At 39.0% G+C, this 21651-nt stretch overlaps 1 protein-coding gene across 4 annotated transcripts in view; it reads left to right on the forward strand.

Annotated features, from left to right (window-relative positions):
* Window positions 1-21651, forward strand: part of SSH2 (slingshot protein phosphatase 2) — a 267882-nt gene that overhangs the window by 224537 nt on the left and 21694 nt on the right. For 3 of the 4 annotated variants that reach the window (XM_049859757.1, XM_049859759.1, XM_049859758.1), the window contains 5 exons: window positions 2194-2388; window positions 6276-6369; window positions 6502-6630; window positions 16249-16295; window positions 20573-20719. In XM_049859757.1, the coding sequence (XP_049715714.1) occupies window positions 2194-2388; window positions 6276-6369; window positions 6502-6630; window positions 16249-16295; window positions 20573-20719 (612 nt within the window). The other variant, XM_049859760.1, reaches the window with a different exon arrangement.

The following is a 21651-nucleotide window of genomic DNA, read 5'->3' on the forward strand; positions in this document are numbered from 1 at the left end:
ACCTCCTTTGGATAAGGCTCAGTTCAAGGCAACTGACCTATCTATTCCCAGGTGCCAAGTAAAACCAAACACAGTAAGTCCCATAAATGACAGTATGTTTTCAGTTACATTTTTGGGAGGAGTACAGAGCAATCTTAATTCTTAAAGATAGTGAAGACTCAAGTAGTAACCTTAGGTCAGGCTTTGCTTTCTAAAGTAGACTGAGTGGGCCTAGCTCTGTTAGCTTATTACAGAATAAACTTTTTTTGGTATACCACATGGGGAATAGTGAACCGAAAGTCACACAGAAAAAAAATAGATGATGTATGGATCAAAATGGCTTTCAGGCCAGGTGTTTCCTTCACAGGAAGGTAGTTACAGCAGCCTCCCACTTCTGTGTGCAGCTGAAGTATCTGAGGTGGTCAGGCCATCAGTGTATTTTAAGCAGTTGCACCAGACGCTTGTAATATTTGCTTTTGAGGCACTTGTTCCCTAGATGAAGAAAACATATATTACGTAACCTGTACATTTCACTAAAGAGACCCTTATGTTTGAATCTGTGTAACGAAACTGGTTTGCTGAAATTCTCTGAGAATTTGGCTTACTTTGTATAATAGAAAGCAACTTGGTTTTTAAGGAAAAAATGTTTTCCTAATAAAACTGGACTGGCACATTTTTTTCTTATCAAATTGGTAAATTTTTTTTTTTTTTTAATTTACATCATATGGGGTTGACAGAGACTCAAGGAACAGACACTGTCATATACTATTCATGGGAGAATAAGCTGGAGCAACTCTTCTGGAGAGTGATTTGCCAATATACCTTATAATTTTGTATGTCCTTTGACCTAGTAATTCTAAGAATTCATCCTAAGGCAGTAATCATGGGTGTGTGCAAAAATTTTAGCTATAAGAATGTTTCTCAGCATTCCAAGAATAGCAAAAAAAAAGGGGAGGGGAGAGAAAACAAGTGTCAAAAAAAATAGGAATCAGTTACATTACGATACATCTATGTTATTGAATATTATGCAACCATTAAAAATATTAGTAGTTGAAGAATATTTATCAACGTGGAAAGATGTTGATGACAGTATAAAGTAAAAGAGCAGGTCATAAATAGTATACAGAATATGGTCATGTTTATTATAGAGCTATGCGTAGAAAAAAGACTGGGAAGATCTACACTAAAATCTCAATGGTGATAATTTCTGGGTGGTGGAATTCCAGGATATTTTTGCCCCTTTAGTCTAAGGTCCCTAAGTTTTCTAAGTGGCGTGCTTCACTTTTATTATGAGGGGAAAAAAATAAAATGACATTTTTTAAGAAAAAGATGAAAATGGATGGACCACAGAATTCTTCTATATTGTCTTTTTCCCTTCAGGGAAAAACATTAGTTTGTAGCTAGTAAGATATTTCTCTACAAATTCTTATGAGCTACAGCTATGAACTAGGCATTGTTTTAGGTGCTTGAGATATGTCAGTAAAAACCTACAAAGTCCCTACTCTTGTGTAACTTACTTCTGAGCATTTCTGGCTTAAGGTTTTCCCAAATGTATAACCAAAAGGTACTTTTTAGTTGTACCTAGTCTTTTTGGGTTCCTGAGTTCCAAGTTGGAAGGTTTCATTAGGCTCAGAATAACCAGAGCTGTTCTTAGAAAGTAACTCCAGTGTATGGATGAGTGGTTTTAAAAACTAGGAGTCTAAGGCAGCAAGAATGATTAATGTTATCCGATCAGCGCTTCCTGGACATTAAAGAACATGTCCTCAAGGCTTGGGGATGTCTGTGAGATCTCTGTGGAGCCTCTAAGAATCATAAGGAACGTACCGTAACATAAGTCTGTAACATGGGAAACATATCTTTGTAAACTGTTGAGATCTTTAGTTCTCTGATGATACAGCACAGCCACAACGTAGTTCCAACTATGGGACCATGAGCTGCACATGCACCTGGACTTATTTTTCATTGGTGAATTGTCCTTTCGCCTCCCCACCAATAATGCATCACATCTTTCACCAAGAAATGTGTCTAGTCTATTGCTGTGGATAAATAATATGATATAATCAGAATCAGAAAATCTTGCATTCCAGGAAGTACATCCTTCAGAAACCGAATTCTGCAGGATTTAAAAATTGGAAGAGTTTGGGGTACATAGGAATCGTTGACCTTTTGGTACTCCAGAGTTCTACAGTGCTCATTTCCCAGCATGTCTTTCAGGTCTGCCCTGCAGAGTTTGCACAAGGCTTGCGAAGTGGCCAGAATGCATAACTACTACCCAGGCAGTCTGTTTCTAACATGGGTGAGTTATTACGAGAGCCATATCAACTCAGATCAGTCCTCAGTCAACGAATGGAATGCTATGCAGGATGTGCAGTCCCACCGGCCAGACTCTCCTGCGCTCTTCACAGACATGTAAGTCAGTTTCCTGAGGGTGGGGGTAGTCCCCTCTGTTGTGTCTTAGGGGATTATAGGCAGCGTGTTTCTTCCTCATCTCCCCTCTTACCCAGTGATACTAGTCACTGTGTACGCCACACATCTAGCACACACAAAAAGCCCTACTTAAGAAAATGTAATTTTTTCCATTGCCTACAAAGGCCTGAGGACTTACACTCCTGGACACAGTGGAGCATCCATAGTTAAGAGCTCCACTACCATAAAATTCTATTAGTTCATATTCCACTGATTTGAAATTTGAGTATAAGGGAGGTAGCCGAAAGTTTAACTTTTTGTTACCTGTGAAAGAATCATTTAGTAAACAAATTAATGACTTAAGGAAGCTTTCAGAGAGAGAATGCTTGGGAAAACAGGATGTTTCCAGTCAATTTAGAAGAATACTTATATTGTTAAGCTAATTTTCAACTGATTTCTGTTTGTTTTTAAGTATTTTTGTAATTCAGGTGTCTTATTCAGCTCAGCCTTTGCCTTGTTGAGTGAGTCCTTGTCAGTAAGATTCTATTAAATCTCACTGGTGTACCCTTAGTTGGGTAAAGGCCCAAGGTGGAGCTGATGTTTATTTCCTTTTTAGGTCTATGCGTTAAGGCTTATGTGACTATTTTGGAAATTTTTTCACACTTAGTTCCTGTTTTGGAAATTAATCAGGGTGTTTGTTTTGCTCCGAATTGATCTTTCTTCACTTCCAAGATATTCTACAGCTGGGAAGGAAGAGTAGCCTACTTACTGTCAGACCTTACAAAGAGGATTTGCCTTCAGGTTCCTAAAGTCATGCCAAAACAGTTCATAGTTTTAAAAATAAAAATAAAAAGACTTAATTCAGATAATAGTGCAATAAATATTTTTTACTAGAAAAGGTGAAAATACTAAAAACTGTGAAAGGAACAGTAAGGAAAGCAGTTGAAGCTTTTGGGGTATTATCGGTACTAGGATCTCCTTTTCAGTAGCAAGAACCCGCAGTACTAAAAAGGTAGAGTACTAAAAAGGTCTGGCTTTCAGAGTCTTGGGAGATGTTACTGATGTCATGCCTTCCAGCTGGTTGGTGGATTTGACAGGAATGGATGTCTTATCTAGCTCAAAAAGGGACAGTCTGATCCACACTTACATGAGAGATAGAAAACCCTTCTTCCCATTCCTCCTGATTTTATTGAGAAAATTTGGAGACTACAGGAAAGCTCAAAAAAGAAAATGAAATTGCCCATAATCTCTCTACATTAAATAAAATAATGTAAATGTAGTCCCTGGCACGTGGTACCAGTAACCAGCGGTGGTTGAGTTGATTCCGGCTCGTGTCGACCCCGTGTGTGTCAAGAGTAGACCTGTTCTCTGTAGGATTTTCAATGGCTGATTTTTTGGAAGTAGATCACCAGGACTTTGTTTCCAGGTGCCTCCTCATGGACTCTAACTGCCAGCCTTTCAGTTAGCAGCGGAGCACATTAACCATTCAGGAGCCCCTACCACATGGTAGAGTCTCATTAAATGGTGGCACAGTGGTTAAGAGCTACAGCTGCTAACCAGAAGGTCAGCAGTTCGAATCCAGTAACTGTTCCTTGGAAACCCTATAGGGCAGCTTTACTCTCTCCTATAGGGTCACTATGTGTCGGAATCGACTCCACGGCAACAGGTCTGGGTTTTCTAGTATGTACAATATAACCACAGTTTTAAAAGATGTATTTAATAAATAAATGTTTATTTTTTCATAGAGACTGGAAGCTATATGCTAGAGCATTAATAATGATTATCTCTGGATAGGGTCACTTTGAGTCAGACTCAACCGGACGGCAACGGTTTTTTTGTTTTTTAATCTTTGGACAGAGGGATTTTCAGTGATTTTTATTTTCTTGGTGTTTTTAAATTTTTCTGCATGAGCTCAAGGGGGGAAGTGTGTATGTGTTTTGGAATGTTTTTTCCATCACTTCCTCCTCCCTAAGTGACTAAACCAAAACCAAACCCAGTGCCGTTGAGTCCATTCCGACTCATAGCGATCCTATAGGACAGAATAGAACTGCCCCATAGAGTTTCCAAGGAGCACCTGGTGGATCTGAACTGCCGACCCTTTGGTTAGCAGCCATAGCACTTAACCACTACGCCACCAGGGTTTCCTAAGTTGACTAGAAAAGCCTAAAAAAGAATGCTGAGTATATAGAAAGAATACATACCAAAATGGACCTAAGTGCTCTACTGTGAATAAAGTCTATACTTTGAAAGTGAAGGAGGGTAGAAAAGGGAAAACACAGGTATGGTGCCCCCAGCGTATGCCAGGTGCTGTCCTAGGCACTTCGTACATGGCATCTCACTTCATCCTCATAAGAAGCTCATGAGGCAGATGTTATTACTGTTCTCGGTTTACAGAAAAGGAAACAGAGGCTCAGGGAAGAGAAGAAACTTGTTCAAGATAACACTATCAATAAGTAGCCGCTACAGGATTAAAACCATGTAGTCTGAAGCCACTCTGCCTCAAATAAGTATGAGAGATTGGGGGAAGGAGTGTTAAACTAGGGAATCTAACCTATGCACGCAGGTGCTAAAATTTGCTTTTTACTAATATTTCTTTGTAATGGAAGACTCAAACGAATAACTTCCTACCATTAGCTATGTCTATAGGAAAAATGGTGTGGGGGTGGGAGGGCATGGTTAAGAATTTTAATCCTAGTCAAGACAGGGAGGGATGGCTTCACTGTTTGACAGGGAAATGGCACAGGTATTAGCTGTATTTTTGGGGGGTTCATGGGAAACTGAGAGCCCAAGTGGTGGGAGTCCCAAGTTGTGGGGTGAGAGCATCCATCTTTGGAGATTACTGATGCTATTTTTGCAGCCAATGATAAGGCTGTAGGCAGAAAGGGCAGGCAGGATGCCTCAAGGCTTAGTCCACTTTCATCTCCAAATAAGGAGGCACAGAGCAGATACCTTTCCTGAGTAGGTAGGAGGGAGAGATGAGACAGAAAGTGCTCTCTCAGCCTCCCTCAAATTCTGCAAAATATAAAATAATGCTTTTAGAAGCATCCAGTTACATTCAACCAATACCCTTCTAGTAATTGGAGAGTCAGTTACTTAGTTTGATTTCATATTAAAGTTCCAGGGGTAATTTTATTTTTAAGAGAGTCAGAAGACTTAGGGACCCAATATAATCCTGCAGGTAAAGTGTTAAGCTGGGCTGAGAGTTCTGGTTGTCCTGCCAGTGTGTGCGATCTTCATCATGTCATTTAACCTTTCAGCTGTTTGTTTCCTTAATCTGTAAAATGAAAGTAACAGTTTCACAAAGATACTATAAAAGCTTTTGTGAAAAGGAAAGCATTTTGGATGAAAGTATTCTGGGTATGTGATCCTTGCAACTCATTTTGGGGGAGAATTTGCCTATTGACGAAATCGGAGTCACTCTTCCCTCTTTCCCATTTTCTAGAGTCACAACAATGAATGATCTGCATTGGGATGGTATTTTAAGCTACAGAAGACCCAGTTCCATAGTGGGTCACACCACTGGTCTATACAGCTTGGTGTTCTACCTCAATAAATGGTACCCAAGGGGATTTGATGGGAAAGTGTAGATATGGTCTTCCACTAAAGTACTGCCCTCAGGGTACCAAATTGGTCTTTACTCCTTCAGAGGTCCTTAAGAGCTTTTAGACATGGACAACCTCTTCAAGTAATAATTCCTACATGTTTCCATTCCATACACTCCGAAAACAAACTTTTAAAAAGGTAATTTCCTTTTTGCCATGCCTGCAGAATATAAGTTTGAGGGTAATAGAGGCAAGCCCTGCCAGTTTGGAAGCATAATCAATGGCATATTCATTAACTTAGTCAAATTCTTGCCTAAGGAAAAAAAAAATTTTTCCATTTCTTCTCAGACCAACTGAACGTGAGCGAACAGAAAGGCTAATTAAAACCAAACTAAGGGAGATTATGATGCAGAAAGATTTGGAGAACATCACATCCAAAGAGGTGGGAGACCTTGAATCTTCGTGGTTGCAGGGCTTGGGGTGGAATAACTAATTGTGGGGCTAGAAATGACGCGTGGTTGCAAGTGCAGAGGGATTTTACAGAGGTTAGTTCAATATGCCATCTTTGTTTCAGATAAGAACGGAGTTGGAAATGCAAATGGTGTGCAACTTGCGAGAATTTAAGGAATTTATAGATAATGAAATGATAGTGATCCTTGGTCAGATGGATAGCCCTACACAGATCTTTGAGCACGTGTTCTTGGTAAGTCCGAGGGCCGCTTTATGAGCTAGTCCATACTGACTCATGGGCATCGACAGTTAAAATTTTATAAAATTGTATTAAAAACAATGGTGATAAATACTCAAAACTTATCACTTCCTAATTCTTTTACTACATTTAACTGTTACCTGTGCCCTTAAGGTTATTTATGTCTGTTATATGGTGGAAATATTATATAATGGGATGGTACTGCTCATCTCTTCCAATTCTTCATTCAGTGACATCAAACTGGTGGATAGAAATTAACCATGGTAGGAGTATATACACCAAAGAAACTGGCAAATGCTACAAATGAGGCTTTTTACACCTGGAGAACTGATTGTTCAGTATCGTATCTACTCTTCACAGTAGTTTCCTAGGGCTGCTGTAACAAAGTACCAAAAAGCCAGTGACTGTAAAGAACACAGTTGTATTTGCTCACAGTTCTGGAGACTGTAAATTCAAATTCAGAGTGTCAGCAAAGCTATGCTGTCTCTCCATTGACTCTAAAGGAAGACCATTCCATGTTTCAGACCTACTCAGCTGCGACTTAACAGATAATATCTTCAAAGATAGACCCCATTTCCCCAAAAATGTCACATTCACTAGGAATAGGGGTTAGGACTTCAGCATATCTTTTGGAGGAACACAGAGTAGTTAAAGTGGAAAAAAACAGACTGTAGTCCACAATAGTTTTGTATAATGTATACAAATAATATGATCCTTTGAGATCACTTTTTCAGATCTGCCAAATGTGTGTAAGGTCTGATATATCTGAGCAGAGCAGGTGGAAACTCATATAACTGAGAGGCTATTCAACTGTTAAACATTTGAAACCTTGTAGCTACATTTTAAATGCTCTAAATACTTTTGTGATTACCAAAAAGTCAATGACTTACAATTGTTCTTCATGGTTCCTGACCCTCCAGTGACGTATAATTAGCCCAAGGAGATGGACCGCTCTAACAGATGGATTGGAAAAGCTTCTGAAATCCTAAGACCTATTTTCATCCCAAGTGTTAAAGAGTTCCAGTTTTTATCTGTACATGGTAGTGGGAACAAGGTTAACAAGGATAATTAAAATCAGTGGGGAACACCAAAACCTCGTTTTTGTTCCCTCTTCCCACACAATTTGACCAAAAATGCTAACAAGGAACTAAATTGATTGGTTTGAATTTCACTTCCTTTTCTCTGGTGAGGGCATTTGTGAACTGTGAAATGATGAGAAGCTGAGAATACAGGAGGGAAGAGAAATAAATGCATAGGAACTGACTAAACTGGATCATCTCACCCTGAATATTCAAGAGTCTATTTCACCAGGCATCCAGACTTTGTGCCAATGCAGGCTTGTGCCCTGAATTAACTTGTTGATGCTCTAGAGTATATGTGCGTGTGGAGTGATTCATAGTGGTGGTGTCTGTTGTGTGTGGTTATAAAATTACTCATGAAAAGCTGGGAGAGGAACTTCTTTTCCATTACCTCAACTTAACCAATAAGTATTGCAAACTGTGGGTATAGACCCTACTACAAAACGATCGTTGACTTTTCCATCTGTAAGTCATCTGGTTTTGTTGTCTTTTGTGTATTCTTCCACAAGGGTTCAAGCATTCTTTGCTCCTGTATTATTGGGAAGAATCTTTCTGTTTTCTAGAGAAGACTTAGGAGTTACTGTGGAAACGAGCCCTGCCCCCAACTGTCTCCCTGTATCCTGACTAGTTTTTGTGAAGGACAAATGCCTGTAGCCAAAAAGAGCTCATGTTAGAAAGGAACCAATGCTGCAGACTTGGAAGTCACTTTCCCATTGAGTTTGGATTTTAATAATGTGTGAATATCAAGTATACGCCATTTCTGACTGCTCAGCGTGTTTAATTCAAGCATGCTGTCCTGTGTATCCGATACCACCCCCTCAGAACCAGCTCCTCCATATCCCCTCTTTAAATGATATATTTTAGGGCATGTTATTGTTGTTAGTTGCCAGTTGATTTCGACTGGTGGCAACCCCATGTGATGACGTAGAACTGCCCCACAGGGTTTTCTTGGCTGTAATCTTTATAGAAGCAGATCACCGGGTCTTTCTCCTACAGAGCCACTGAGTAGGTTCGAACCACCAACCTTTTAGTTAGCACCCAAGCGCTTAACTGTCTGTACCGCCAGGATTCCTACTAATTTTAGGGAGAGCTACAGCTGCTAACAGAGGGTCTGTAGTTTGAATCTACCAGCTGCTTGCTTGAAACCCCACAGGGCAGTTCTACTCTGTCCTATAGGGTCGCTATGAGTCGGAATCGACTCAACAGCAACTTTTTATTTTTTTAAGCAAAAAAAAAAAAAAAATCCAATTCCCTCAAAATTGCATTTCCTAGTCAATTATAAATGCATTTGAGTATTTGTAGCAGTACACTCATCCTGTTATTTCATGGTTGTCAGGCATATTCTTCTGTCTTGAGTTTTTCCCTATTACAGAAATAACCTGTGTTCATTATAGAAAATGTTAGAAGATAATGAATAACATTTAATCATCACTAAGAGAGATAATCACTGTTACCTTTTGTACTATAGTATTACCTCTTAGTCTTTTTTTTTTTTTTTCATTTTTAATGTGTATCTGAACATATATTTTAACAAAGGAAAATTTATTCAGCTTCAGATATAATTCTGTTTTATACATGTTCTTCCCATTGTGCATATTTTCCTTGTTTGGGCAGAAGACTTTCAAACTGGAGAATCCTGAAATTTAACTCCTGTCTAACAAAATAAGTACATGAACAGGCTGTCTAAACATCTCATTGTATTTGTTCCTTGGTAGCTTCCTCCCTTTGTTTGTACCACCATATCCTATATCCAGAACCCTGTCTCTTCTCCAGTGAGTCTCGGCCCTGCTGGCTTTCCCAGGAGTTGACACGGAAAAAGAGGTCTTATCCTAGCTTCAAGTGGTAGTGTTAATTTTCTGCAAAGTCATGTCATCTTGTGCATAGCAGCCGTGTCTGGAGCTCAACCAAACTGTGTACAGGGAGGCAGCAGGATTACTCCTTCCCTTTGGAAGACTGCTCAGCTCTACAGTGTGCTACACGGAGACCTGTTTATTTGGAAAGGTGTCCAGCTGGTGTGGAGAGAGAAAGGGTAGAGCATAGTTTAAAGAAAATCTGCACGGAGAAAAGAGGATTGGTTGCAAACCATGTATTTCCAGAAAAAAGAGGTTCTTCCACACTCTTAAGAGTGTACTATTTCACTGAACTGGAAGCCTTTGTGCAACTGAATCTCAGTATGACCAGCTTTCCTGGAGGCTGTCCGATTTGGCTGAGAAAACTAGATGTGAACAGAGACCCTTTGCAGAAAGGCAGGCAACTTTCTTAGTTAAACAAGGGGAACACAGGAGTATTAGACACACAACCAGTAATTTTGCTCGTGAATTTAACAAATGGCAGAATTTTTCTGCTGATTATTATCTTTTTTAAGATTTGACATTAAAAATAATCCTCTTAGTGTTTCCTTCTTAAAGAAAAACTGAGCTGCACGTCGGTGATTACTACTTTTACTATAAAAAATAGGCGCAAAGAAATGGAAAGTGTGTGAAAAGATGAGACACTACTTAATCAAATGAGTTATTTTAATCACATTCCTGGTTTTTGTCCCTGAGCTGAAAGGTGTGTCTTAAATTTCTTTTTGAAGGAGAAGTTAATAGAAGGCTTGTGCCTGGTTACCACAGTAATGTGGCTATGATGAAGAAGATCTGGACAGTGATACCATTTCTTGAAGTTTATATCGTTTTGTTTATCTTAGCAGAATCCCCCCCCCCCGCGCCCCCCAGTACATATGTTTTCTTGTTTTCCATAGTTGGGTTCTCCTCTTCTATTTTGCTTGGAACGTTTAGACCCCAGAAAGGCTATTTCCCGAAGATAACATTTAAGAAGAAATCATTCCCTTGGTCTTTGGGCCAGGCTCAGGGAGGTGGGGACCAGAGTGAAAGATGGAAATTAAAGTACTTAAAAATTTATAATAGTTCCGAGATTTCACTTTACACTTCAGAATGATTAAAATATGCTTTGCATAATTACACAAAACATAGTGAAAACCCCCATAGAATTATGTCGTCGTAAGAGCTCAGATTGGGTCTGTAGAGGACCTCAGGAGGCTCATATGCGTGGCATTTGTGTATTTCTGTTGAGGACAGAAATGTAGGTAGACCACATTGACTTCAGTTCTTCAAGGTTGAACCTAAAGAAGTCCTAGCCACAGCCCAAGTCACTTGACCTGGGTTTCATTGAGTCAGTAGTCAATGCTTTTAATTTATTTAGGCTCTGGGTATGTGTCGTTTCATATTGTCTGATAGAATTCTCTTTGAACAGGTAGATGAAAAGCATGTACTTCTCCCATCACGTCAGGGTTTCCATCTCACTGGACAGAGTTCAGCAAAGGATTTAGATTTCTAAATTAAGAAGTGAGGTGGTCACATTTTCCTGGTCCCAGTTTAGCCACTTGACTCTTACTGCTTGGCTTGTGTCTCCTTAAAGCCCTTTGTAGTTCTTGCCTCTTTCTTTGGTGTGGGGTCTATTTTCTAAGGTTGAACAGAGCTTTCAGAACCTCCCATATATTTTGAGAGCAAGTCAGCTGAGCCCTGGTCTGTAAAAAAAAGTCAGTTGTCCATCATTTACTGACCTTTTCATGAATGGAACTTCAAGAGATATCCTTGAGATCTCCCAGTTCAATGACCAGATTGCAGATCACTTATAATACGATGACAGTGCCTACATAACAGTTGACAATTTTCCAAGTGCTTCATTTATCTCATTTCATCATTTAACAAACATTGGTTGATGCTTTTTTTGTGCTAGGCATTTATGTAGTCTGATCTAATTCCAGAAGCAGGGAGTCATGAACCATATCAGATGCTCAGAGAATGCCAATGAAATAAGGGTACAAAGGTGACCCTTGGATTAGAAATTAGGGGAGGTCGTTTACAAGAGTGATGAGGGCAGAATCCTTAGAGTGCTGTGGATAGAAGCCAGATGCTGTGGGTTGAGACGCATGGGAAATGAGGAAATAGGGAACGTGAGTGTTAGACTATATGAATCTTGGCTATGAACAGAAGGGAGAAAGGAAAAAGAGCAGTGTCTAGAGGATTTGGGGTGAAGAAAGTGTTTTTACATTTTAATATGGGAGAATTTTTAAATATATGTGCGATTTGATTGAAGGTATCCATTAGATACATAAAACTGAGGTTAAGCAATTCACCTAATGCCACACAATAAGAGGGGGAGTTGGAACTTGAACCCAAAGCTTCTAATGTTAAATTCCATTTAATAAATCTAATTCTGAAATAGGTAAACTCTTATTTTATAATGTTTATATTTTCAAAAGACAAACAGCTCAAAGAAAAAGAGTTAAAAAAAAAAGGACCTTAAACATTGAAAAGATGCTCAATTTTACACATAAGAGAAATGCAAATTCAAACTATACTGAGATAACATTTCATGCCTATCAGAACGTGAAAAGATGCTCAACAGCATTAGTCATTACCAAAACCTGTTGCCATCAAGTCAATTCGGACTCATAGCAACCATATGAGACAGGGTAGAACTGCCCCATAGGGTTTCCAAGGAGCAGCTGGTGGTTTTGAACTGCCAACCTTAGTTAGCAGCCGTAGCTCTTAACCACTGTGCCACCAGGGGTCCAGTCATTAGTCATTAGGGAAATGCAAATCAAAACCATGATGGGCTACCACTTCATAGCTACTAGGATGTCTCTAATTTAAAAAAGGAAATAAATGTTGGCCTGGATGTGGAAAAATTGGAAGCCTCATACATTGCTGGTGGGTACGTAAAATGATGCAGCCACTTTTGTAAAGGCTTGGAGTTCCTCAGTAAGTTAAATATAAAATTACCCTATGGCCCAGCAATTCACCTCCTAGGTGTGTACGTAAAAGAGTTGAAAACAAGGACTCAGATATTTGTATGCCAGCGTTCACAGCAGCAGTATTCTCAATAGCAAAACGGTAAAAGTAACCCATTAACACGAGTGGATAACAAAATGCGGTACGTACATACAGTAGAATACTAGACAACTATAAAGAAAGGTGAGTTCCTGAAACATCTTGGAATGTAGATGAACCTGAAGGACAGTATGCTTAGTGAAATAAGTCAATCATAAAAGGACAAATACTGAATGATTTCACTTTTGTAAAGTGACAAGAGTAGTTATATATACAGAGAACAATATTCATCAGTGGTTACCAGGGACGGGGGTAGGGGAAAGGGGATTCATTCTCTAGATAGTAGTCACGGTTTACTTATGGTGCTGGGAAAGGTAGCACCGAGTCTGGGTGAAGTGTGCACAGCTTGACCGAAGTAACAGATGCCACTAAGTTGTACACACACACACAGAGGATGGTTTGGTTATATATGTTGTATCTAATTGTGCAACAATCAAAATATGTAAAATACATACTTGTGTATATGTGTGTGTATTTTTTGTTCTTTTTAAATTTGTTATTAAGAATATATACAGCAAAACAATACACCAATTCAACAGTTTTTACATGTACCAATTAGTGACATTGATTACATTCTCCAAGTTGTGCAGCTACTCTCACCCTTCTCTTCTGAGTTGTTCCTCCCCCATTAACATAAATTCACTGCCCGCTAAGATTGTGATCTAATCTTACAAGTTGCTGTCACCAGTTTGACCCCATGAAGATAGTTCTTAACAGAGCAGCATATGGTTTGGAGTTTCAGGTTACAACAATTCCCTGCGTATCCTGTGTGATGGCGAAGACCAATCTCAGGTCCTCTGGTACGCTGTCTTCTCATGGGAGGAAGCACGAAAGAGCTCTATAGGCTACTCAGTGTCACTGGGTGGAAACTGAATCATACAATTCCTCAACAGACTTCCATCCTCGGCCACAATTAGATGATGTTTTATAAATTCACTATTTTATAATTAAGAGATTTATATATACACACGAGCACATACATTTATATATAAAACAAATAAGGGTCACAGAAACTGATCCTTTTTAGACATAATCAGTTACCTCACAGGATTAGTTCTTTTCGTTTAAAGATTTAGGATCAGAGTGTCTTGGGACAACTCGGTCAGTTGCGATAATATAGTTCGTAAAGTTTGTGTTCTACATCCTAGTTCGACGAGTAGTTTCTGGGGTCTTAAAAGCTTGAAAGCAGCCTTCTAAGGTACAAGTATTGGTTTCTACTGCTCTGGAGCAAAAGAGAAGAAAACACAAATTCTAAGAAGGAACTGGTCTACAGAGCTAATCATCCCCATGAACCATGGCCTCCTCTACCCTGAGACTAGGAGAATTAACTAGGTGGTACCTGGTTACCACTACTGAACATTCTAATCAGGGCCACAATAGGTGGATTCTAATAGAAAGGGAGAAAAATGGGGAATGAAACTCCAAATTCTCAAAAAATCCAGACTTACTGGGTCCATTGAGACTAGAGGAATCCCCGAGACCATTGCCCTGCAATACCCTTTAAACCTTGAATCTATCCTCTCAAGTTACCTGTTGGCTAAATAGCAGGTTAGCTCATAAAATAATGAATACCACCTTGAGTACCGCACCCTTAAAAAACCAGCTGTATAAGGCCAAATAGTCAACAAATACTCTAAAGCATATATGAGAAGGTGGGGGCAGGGAAACTAGGTTATTGGAAACGGAACAACTAGAACAGAAATAATGAGAATGTTGACACGATACGAAGAATGTTACCAATGTCACTGAACAATATGTGTAGAAATTGTTGAATGGGAACCTATTTTGCTATGTACAGTCACCAAAAATACAATCAAATATTTTTAAGAACACGAGGATAAACTAAATGTGTGTATGTATGTATATATGAATATTATTCAGCCATAAAAAATGAAATTCTAATACATGCTTACAATATGCATAAACCTTGAAAAATTATGCTAAGTGAAGTAAGTCAGATAAAGAAGACAAATATGTGAAATATTTAGGCAAATTTCGTAGAGACAGATTAGAGGTTACCAAGGGCTGGGAGGAAGGGGCAATGGGGAATTATTGTTTTAATAGGTACAACTGTTTGAGGTAATGAAAAACTTTGGAAACAATGGTTATGGTTGCACAACATTGTGAATGTAATTAATGTCACTGAATCAACACTTAAAAATTGTTAGAATGGGAAATTTTGTGTATATTTTACCACAATTTAAAAAAATATATAATGATGTGTGTCCTGAGCAGAGTAGAGAATTGGGAGGGGGTACATCATAGGGTGAAGGTTATTGTGAAGCAGAGTATTCACATGGCTTCAAAGTATTACCCCATAGATTACTAACTAATTGTAAAGGAACCTTTACAATAGAGGGATGCAGCAAACACAAAGCATCTTTACCAAGAATTCAAACTCAGCCTGACAGATAATGAGACAAGCTGACGTTGTGTGCCTCCTGATATGATGCAGTAGGAAATAATAGTCCTGCCAGAAATGTTTGAACCGAATCTAATCATAAGGAAACAATCAAGATAAATCCATGCACAGCCCAGATTGTGGGGCATTCTCCAAGATAACAGGCCCGACTCTACAAAAATGTTAATGTCATGAAAGCTCTCCCCTCCAAAAAAAAAAGTAGGAGGGGGAGACTCCTCTAGATTAAAGGAGGTGGGGACGTGGCAACGTCATACAAAATGTGATCCTTGAGTGAGTGAATAAATATAAAGGGCATTTTGGGGTCAGCTGTGGAAACTTGATAATAATGTATAAAATTATTCTTGTATCGATGTTATATTTCTTGGGTATGATAATGGTATAAAGAGAATGTTCTTAGATGATACATCTCAAGTGTTGAAGTGTCATGAGGCTCAAATTATTTTCAGATGGCCAGGGGCAGGGGAAAGAAAGAACGGGAGAGAAAAAGCAAATGTGGCAAAATAATAACAACTTACGCATCTTCCATATAATTTGTAGAACCTCCGCTCCCCCCAAAAAATGCCTTTTATTGTGTATATCGTGTTTCCTTTATTTGTTTGACAGAAGCTGCTGTTGTACTCTCCCCCACCCCCACTGAGCCCCCAACTCCTAAGTGCAACATAATATCCTAGAAAGAATGTGGGCCTTCGAATCAGATCTAGGCTTAATTCATAATAAGGTCACTTTGTTCATTCAACAAATATTTATTGAACACCTGCCAAGTGCCAGATTGCATAGCAAACACGAGACCTGGTCCCTTCCCTCCAGGAGCTTATGTTATAGTGAAGGAGATAGTAAATAAACACATTAATAAACATATAAGTACAAATTGTGCTACATGTGATGGAGGGAAAAAAATCAGAGTACTATGAGTGAAAATAACAGACGACATCTAACTTAGAGGGTAGTCAGAGATGCCTCTCCAGCTGTGTGATCTTGAGCAAAAATTATTTGAATTTTCAGAATATTGATTTTTCTCATCTATTAATATGAAGATGAAGATAACTTTCTTAATGCTATCATTTCTGAAAACTAAACATGATAACATGTAGCTTGGTAGATGTTATTGGTCGTCTTTTTTAGAAGCTCTGCTTCTTTCACAGGACTCCTTTTCAAGTGTTGTATTTGGTTGAGTTGCTCATACCCTCTAACTTTGTCTTTTCTGGCTCCTCAGGGTTCAGAATGGAACGCCTCCAACTTAGAGGACTTACAGAACCGAGGGTAAGTACGCAGAACAATTGCTGACACCCCTAGGCGTCTTATCTTTACATTTTCCAGTCAAAGAGATATTAATGAATAACTTTAATCTTAAGAGTTGCTTCCAGTTGATTCTAATCAGGTGAGCTCTAATAAAAATAAAAATGGCTCTTCTCCCAGTTTAATCTCCCTATCCCCCAAGAAAGAGCAGCTGTTTTACTGGAAAGACTTTCAGAAACGAATGTGCAGGCATTTGGTGCCTTTTAAAATCAAATGTAGTTATTGGTTCTTGTTTTTGTAATGATATACTGTGAACAAAATGTGGTACATACATGCAATGAAATACTTGATACATGCTACAATGTGGGTACAGCTGAAAGACATTATGCTGACTGAAGTAAGTCAATCATAAAAGGACAAATATTGTATGGCCTTACTTATATAAAAAGAGAGAAGTTGTACTAGTGGTTATGGTTACCAGGCAGGAAGGAAGGGGAAGGGGCAGTTAACGATGATGGAAATATCGCATTGATTAAGTGTAGGACTACACAGCAAATAATTGGAATTGCTGTCAAAAGTTGTATACCTGTAAAAAGTTGAATTGGCAAAAGTTATGTGATAGATACATATGCAACAGCAACAACCAAGAATAAGAGGCTGCTGAGGTGCTTAAATACAACCAAATACCTCACGGTATTTGGTTCCTTGATTTGGAAGTTTAAGGTTGTGGTTTCATGAGACGTCTCAGTTAATTGGCCTCAGGTGTTTAGTGCCTCTGTTCTACCCCTACTTCGTTGTATAGTGCCTGGCGTCTTAAAAGCTTGCAAGCAGCCATTACTGAACATTTTGATCAAAGATTCCATAGAAGAGTCCTGTTCAAAGGGGGGGAAATGCAAAACAGAATTTCTGATTTTCATGGGCTCTAGACTTCGTGGAACCCTGAAGGTTGGGTGAACCCCTGAAGCTATTGCCCTGAGATAATCTTTAAACCTTAAACCAGAAATGTCCCCTGAGAAAGGAGTGTGCTGTCTCCTTAGAGGGAGAGCAACTGGGAGCAAATAGCAAGGTGTACATAAGTTTTTGTATGAGAGACTGACTTGGTTTATAAACTTTCACTTAAAGCACAATAAAAAAATTTTTTTTTAAAAATCCCGACGCCTTCTTAAAACCAGACAGCCTTGTTGTTGTTAGGTCCATTTGAGTCAGTTGCGACTCATAGCAACCCTATGTACGACAACGAAACGCTGCACAGTCCCGCTCCATCCACACAATCATTGAGCCCATCATTGCAGCCACTTTGTCAGTCCATCTTGTTTTGAGGGTCTTCCCTCTTTCACAGACCCTCATTTTACCAAGCATGATGTTCTTCTCCAGGGACTGGCCCCTCCTGATAACATGTCCAAAGTATATGCGATGAAGTCTTGCCATCCTCTCAAGTATAGCACTCTGCTGTACCTCTTCCGAGACAGATTTGTTCGTTCTTCTGGCAATCCGTGGTATATTCAGTATTCTTCGCCAGCACCATAATTCAAAGTCATCAATTCTTCTTCGGTCTTCTTTTTTCAGCATCCAGCATATACATATGAAGCAATTGAAAATACTATGGTTTGAGTCAGGCACACCTTAGTCCTCAAAGTGACATCTTTGCTCTTTAGCACTTTAAAAAGATCTTTTGCCGCAAATTTACCCAACGCAATACACATTTGATTTTTTGACTGCTGCTTCCATGGGCATTGATGAACCCCTGAAACTCTTGCCCTGAGATAATCTTTAAACCTTAAACGAAAAATATCCCCTGAAGTCTTCTTAAAACCAAAGAGTAGTTTAGCTTAACTAGTAAAAAATATCTGTCTTGAATATTATGCTGTTTTAAGAACTATCTATATGGAATCAGGTTGACGGCAGCAACTCAAAAGATTAGATAAGAACCTTAGGGGGCAGTGAATTTATGTTAATGGGGGAGGAACAGCTCCGAAAAGGAGGGTGAGAATGGTTGTACAACTCAAAGAATGTCATCAGTGTCACTAAATGGTACATGTAGAAACTGTTGAATTGTATGTTTTGCTGTGTATATTCTCAGCAACAACAAAATAAATATAATTTTTTAAAAAAAGAATATACTGTGGATGGTTTAAGGGCTTTTCAAGTATAACTTGACAACAGGGCCATTGGCACCCAATCTACTGACTTTAGAAGCTAACCCCAAGTAAAGTGCTACTCAGTGTAGAGTCACTTAGTGTTGAGAAGGCAAGGAAATTTCAAGGCGTGCCAATTCCAATAGGCAGTGGCTGCCCAGAGCTCAGTAATGAAAAGAATTGGCAAGCCATGTCCTGTCTCCAGAGAGAAGATGCCATATCCGTTACTGAAATGTGGGGCTGGGGGAGGGGGTTGTTTTTATTTTAATAAAGAGAAATGTGCTTGCCTTTTTTGGGTGGTGATGGTTCTGTTGAGATATAATTCACAGTTCACCCATTTAAAGTGTACGATTCAGTGGCTTTTAGTACGTATACAGAATTGTGCAACCATCACCACAATCAATTTAAAACATGTTTTTTACCCCAAAAAGGAAATTCGTACCCTTTAGCAGTCATCCCATTTCCTCCTTCCTCCCCTACCCCTGACAACCACTAACCGACTTTCTATTGCTATAGATTTGCCTGTTGTGAACACTTCATATAAATGAAATTGTATAATATGTGGTCTTTTCAGACTGACTTTCACTTAACATGTTTTCAGCGTTTATTCACATTGTATCATATATCAGTACATCATTCCTTTTTTATTGCCAAATAATATTCTATTGTATGGATCTGCCACATTTTATTTGTCTTCTCATCAGTTGATGGACATGTGGGTTGTTTCTACTTTCTGGCTATTACAGATAATGTTGCTATAAACATTTGTGTATAAGATTTTGTGTGGACATGTTTTCATTTCTCTTGGTAGCTTCCTAGGAGTGGAATTGCCGACTCATACGATAATTCTATGTTTAACCTTTTGGGGAACTACCAGACTACTTTTCAAAGCGGCTGTACCGTTTCACAGTCTCATCATGTACTTGCTTTTTAAATTAAAAAAAAAAAATCTTTACTAGTAATGGGCTTTGATTCTAAGTTAAAACAGGTTCAGATCATGTTTGGGGAAGATTTTGGCTGTCTGACCTTAACCTCATAGTTGGCTAGGTGTGGCTCTTTCTTTCTGAGGCCATTTCTTTGACTTCACATGTTGAATTTATAGAACTCCGCATGTGGTTCTGAGAAAAAAGTAGCTTCTGCAGAGAGAAATGAGTGGGTTTCTGTTGTGTTGTTGAATAACCTCAGTGATGTCTGAGTCCACAGAGCATTGAGAAAAGATAACACCTTGGTAAATTAAACCCAAGCATTTATTGAAATTGTGGAATGAGAGAGATAAGCCCACTGCCATCAAGTCAGTTCCAACTTATAACTACCCTATGGGACCGAATTCAACTTCCCCCATAGGGTTTCCAAGGCTGTAAACCCTTACGGAAGCAGACTGCCACATCTTCCTCCCACAGAGCAGCTGGTGGGTTTGAACCACCGACCTTTTGATTAGCAACTGAGTGCCTTAACCACTATACCACCAGGGCTCATGGTGAGAGAGTTAGCAGGAGGAATTTTTGATACAGAAACTCTGTTCTGCCAGCATCTCGGTATGGGAGAGCCCTCAGACACATCTGCTACCATGGCAGCCAGGAATGCCGCCAGATAAAGTTGAGAGAGTTTTAAGTCCAACTTTCCTCTGACCCTGCCAGCCCTGGCCTCATTTGCCTTCAGTGTAGTTTAGAGAAAGTAATAACATCTGACAATCTTGACAATTAGAAAGGTAGGAAGTTTTTTGTTTTTTGAGGGACATGTCTATAGTCTAATTTATACAAATGACTTTCAAAAAACTAATTACATTGCTGGCAATTTTAGTGACAGAGAAATTGTCAAATTACAGGCCTCAGGTTGATTCTTTGAAGTAAAATACAAGGCACATTATCAAGAAACTGTCAAGGATGAGATTGTATAACTAGACATAAACTGGAAATGGAATTTAGATGTTGAACTTGGCAAAAAGCTTTTCTCTCTATAACTCCCTGATGCCCAGGTATGCCCAGAACTCTGTCACGTAGACTTTATACTAAATAAGTATATCCTCTTCGTTTTTTAGCTTTCTTCTTTATTTTAGTATTTAATTTCTGCCTAGGGTGTAAACTAATTTTAAATAAGCAAAGCAGTGTTGGAATTTGCATTTAGCCTAACTGGTAGAGCACACATGCTCCCTTGTTTTCTTTGCAGGGTGCGGTATATCTTGAACGTCACTCGAGAGATAGATAACTTTTTCCCAGGAGTCTTTGAGTACCATAACATCCGGGTATATGATGAAGAGGCAACCGATCTCCTGGCCTACTGGAATGACACTTACAAATTCATCTCTAAAGCAAAGTGAGTAGTGGGGTCCCCCACACACATTCTGACCTCTGTTCCTGTGTATCGCACATGGCTGGGGCCTGATGGCTACAGATAATGTATTGATGGTACTCAGGAAAAAGGAAATAAAGAAAAAAAGGAATCTGAGATTTTTGTAATTCTAAGGAAGAGAAGACTAGTGACTCAATACTTTTTCTTTAAGTAAATGAAGCCACTTGACGAATGTGACCACATATTGGCTATTTCCTTTGAACTTAAAATTCGAGGAAATAGACTTAAGCTACAGCAAGAGAAATAGAAATGAGAGAAGTTCTGAATGAAGTTCTGAAGTGCCAGTGGGGAGATTTGAAAATTATGTAGTAGAAATTATTCCAGAAAGGTGGAATACTAGGCCCTCCTCTTTGAAGATGAGAGAAACTAAGTAAGCTTCAGAAATCTTTTCCCACTCTTTGACTTTATATTTATGATATTCTAAACGGTGAAATTTTCCTCTGGGTTTTCTGTTGATGTCTTCATTGGCCCTTTTAGTGTTAAATAAATAGTTAAATTAGTACTAAATAGTATTATTATGTCAACACTGCATTTTTTAAGTCCTTAGGGATTTCCTTGGCCATGCTGTCACTAAAAGGAACCATAAATGAGCATCTTGGCCATGCTCTCCCTTCAGGGAGGACCACATTCAAACCATCCCTGGCAGATCAGAAGCACTTCTGTTTTTTTAAAGTCTTCTTTCAAGACAGATTCTACACTTCTCTTAAGAATCCTTCGTGATCAGGAAATTTTTTCTTTTAGTTACCCTGAAGCTCTCATCCTCTATCTCGTGCCCATTCCTTCACTATCTAACCAGCACCTGAGCATTTTATATTCTTGAAGCCTATTATTAAATTACTCCCAGGAATAATAGTACCTTTCATGGTTTGCTCACAGTGCACCAGGCACTTTACATG

This window comes from Elephas maximus, chromosome 19 (assembly GCF_024166365.1).
Source record: "Elephas maximus indicus isolate mEleMax1 chromosome 19, mEleMax1 primary haplotype, whole genome shotgun sequence".
Taxonomy (NCBI): Eukaryota; Metazoa; Chordata; class Mammalia; order Proboscidea; family Elephantidae; genus Elephas; species Elephas maximus.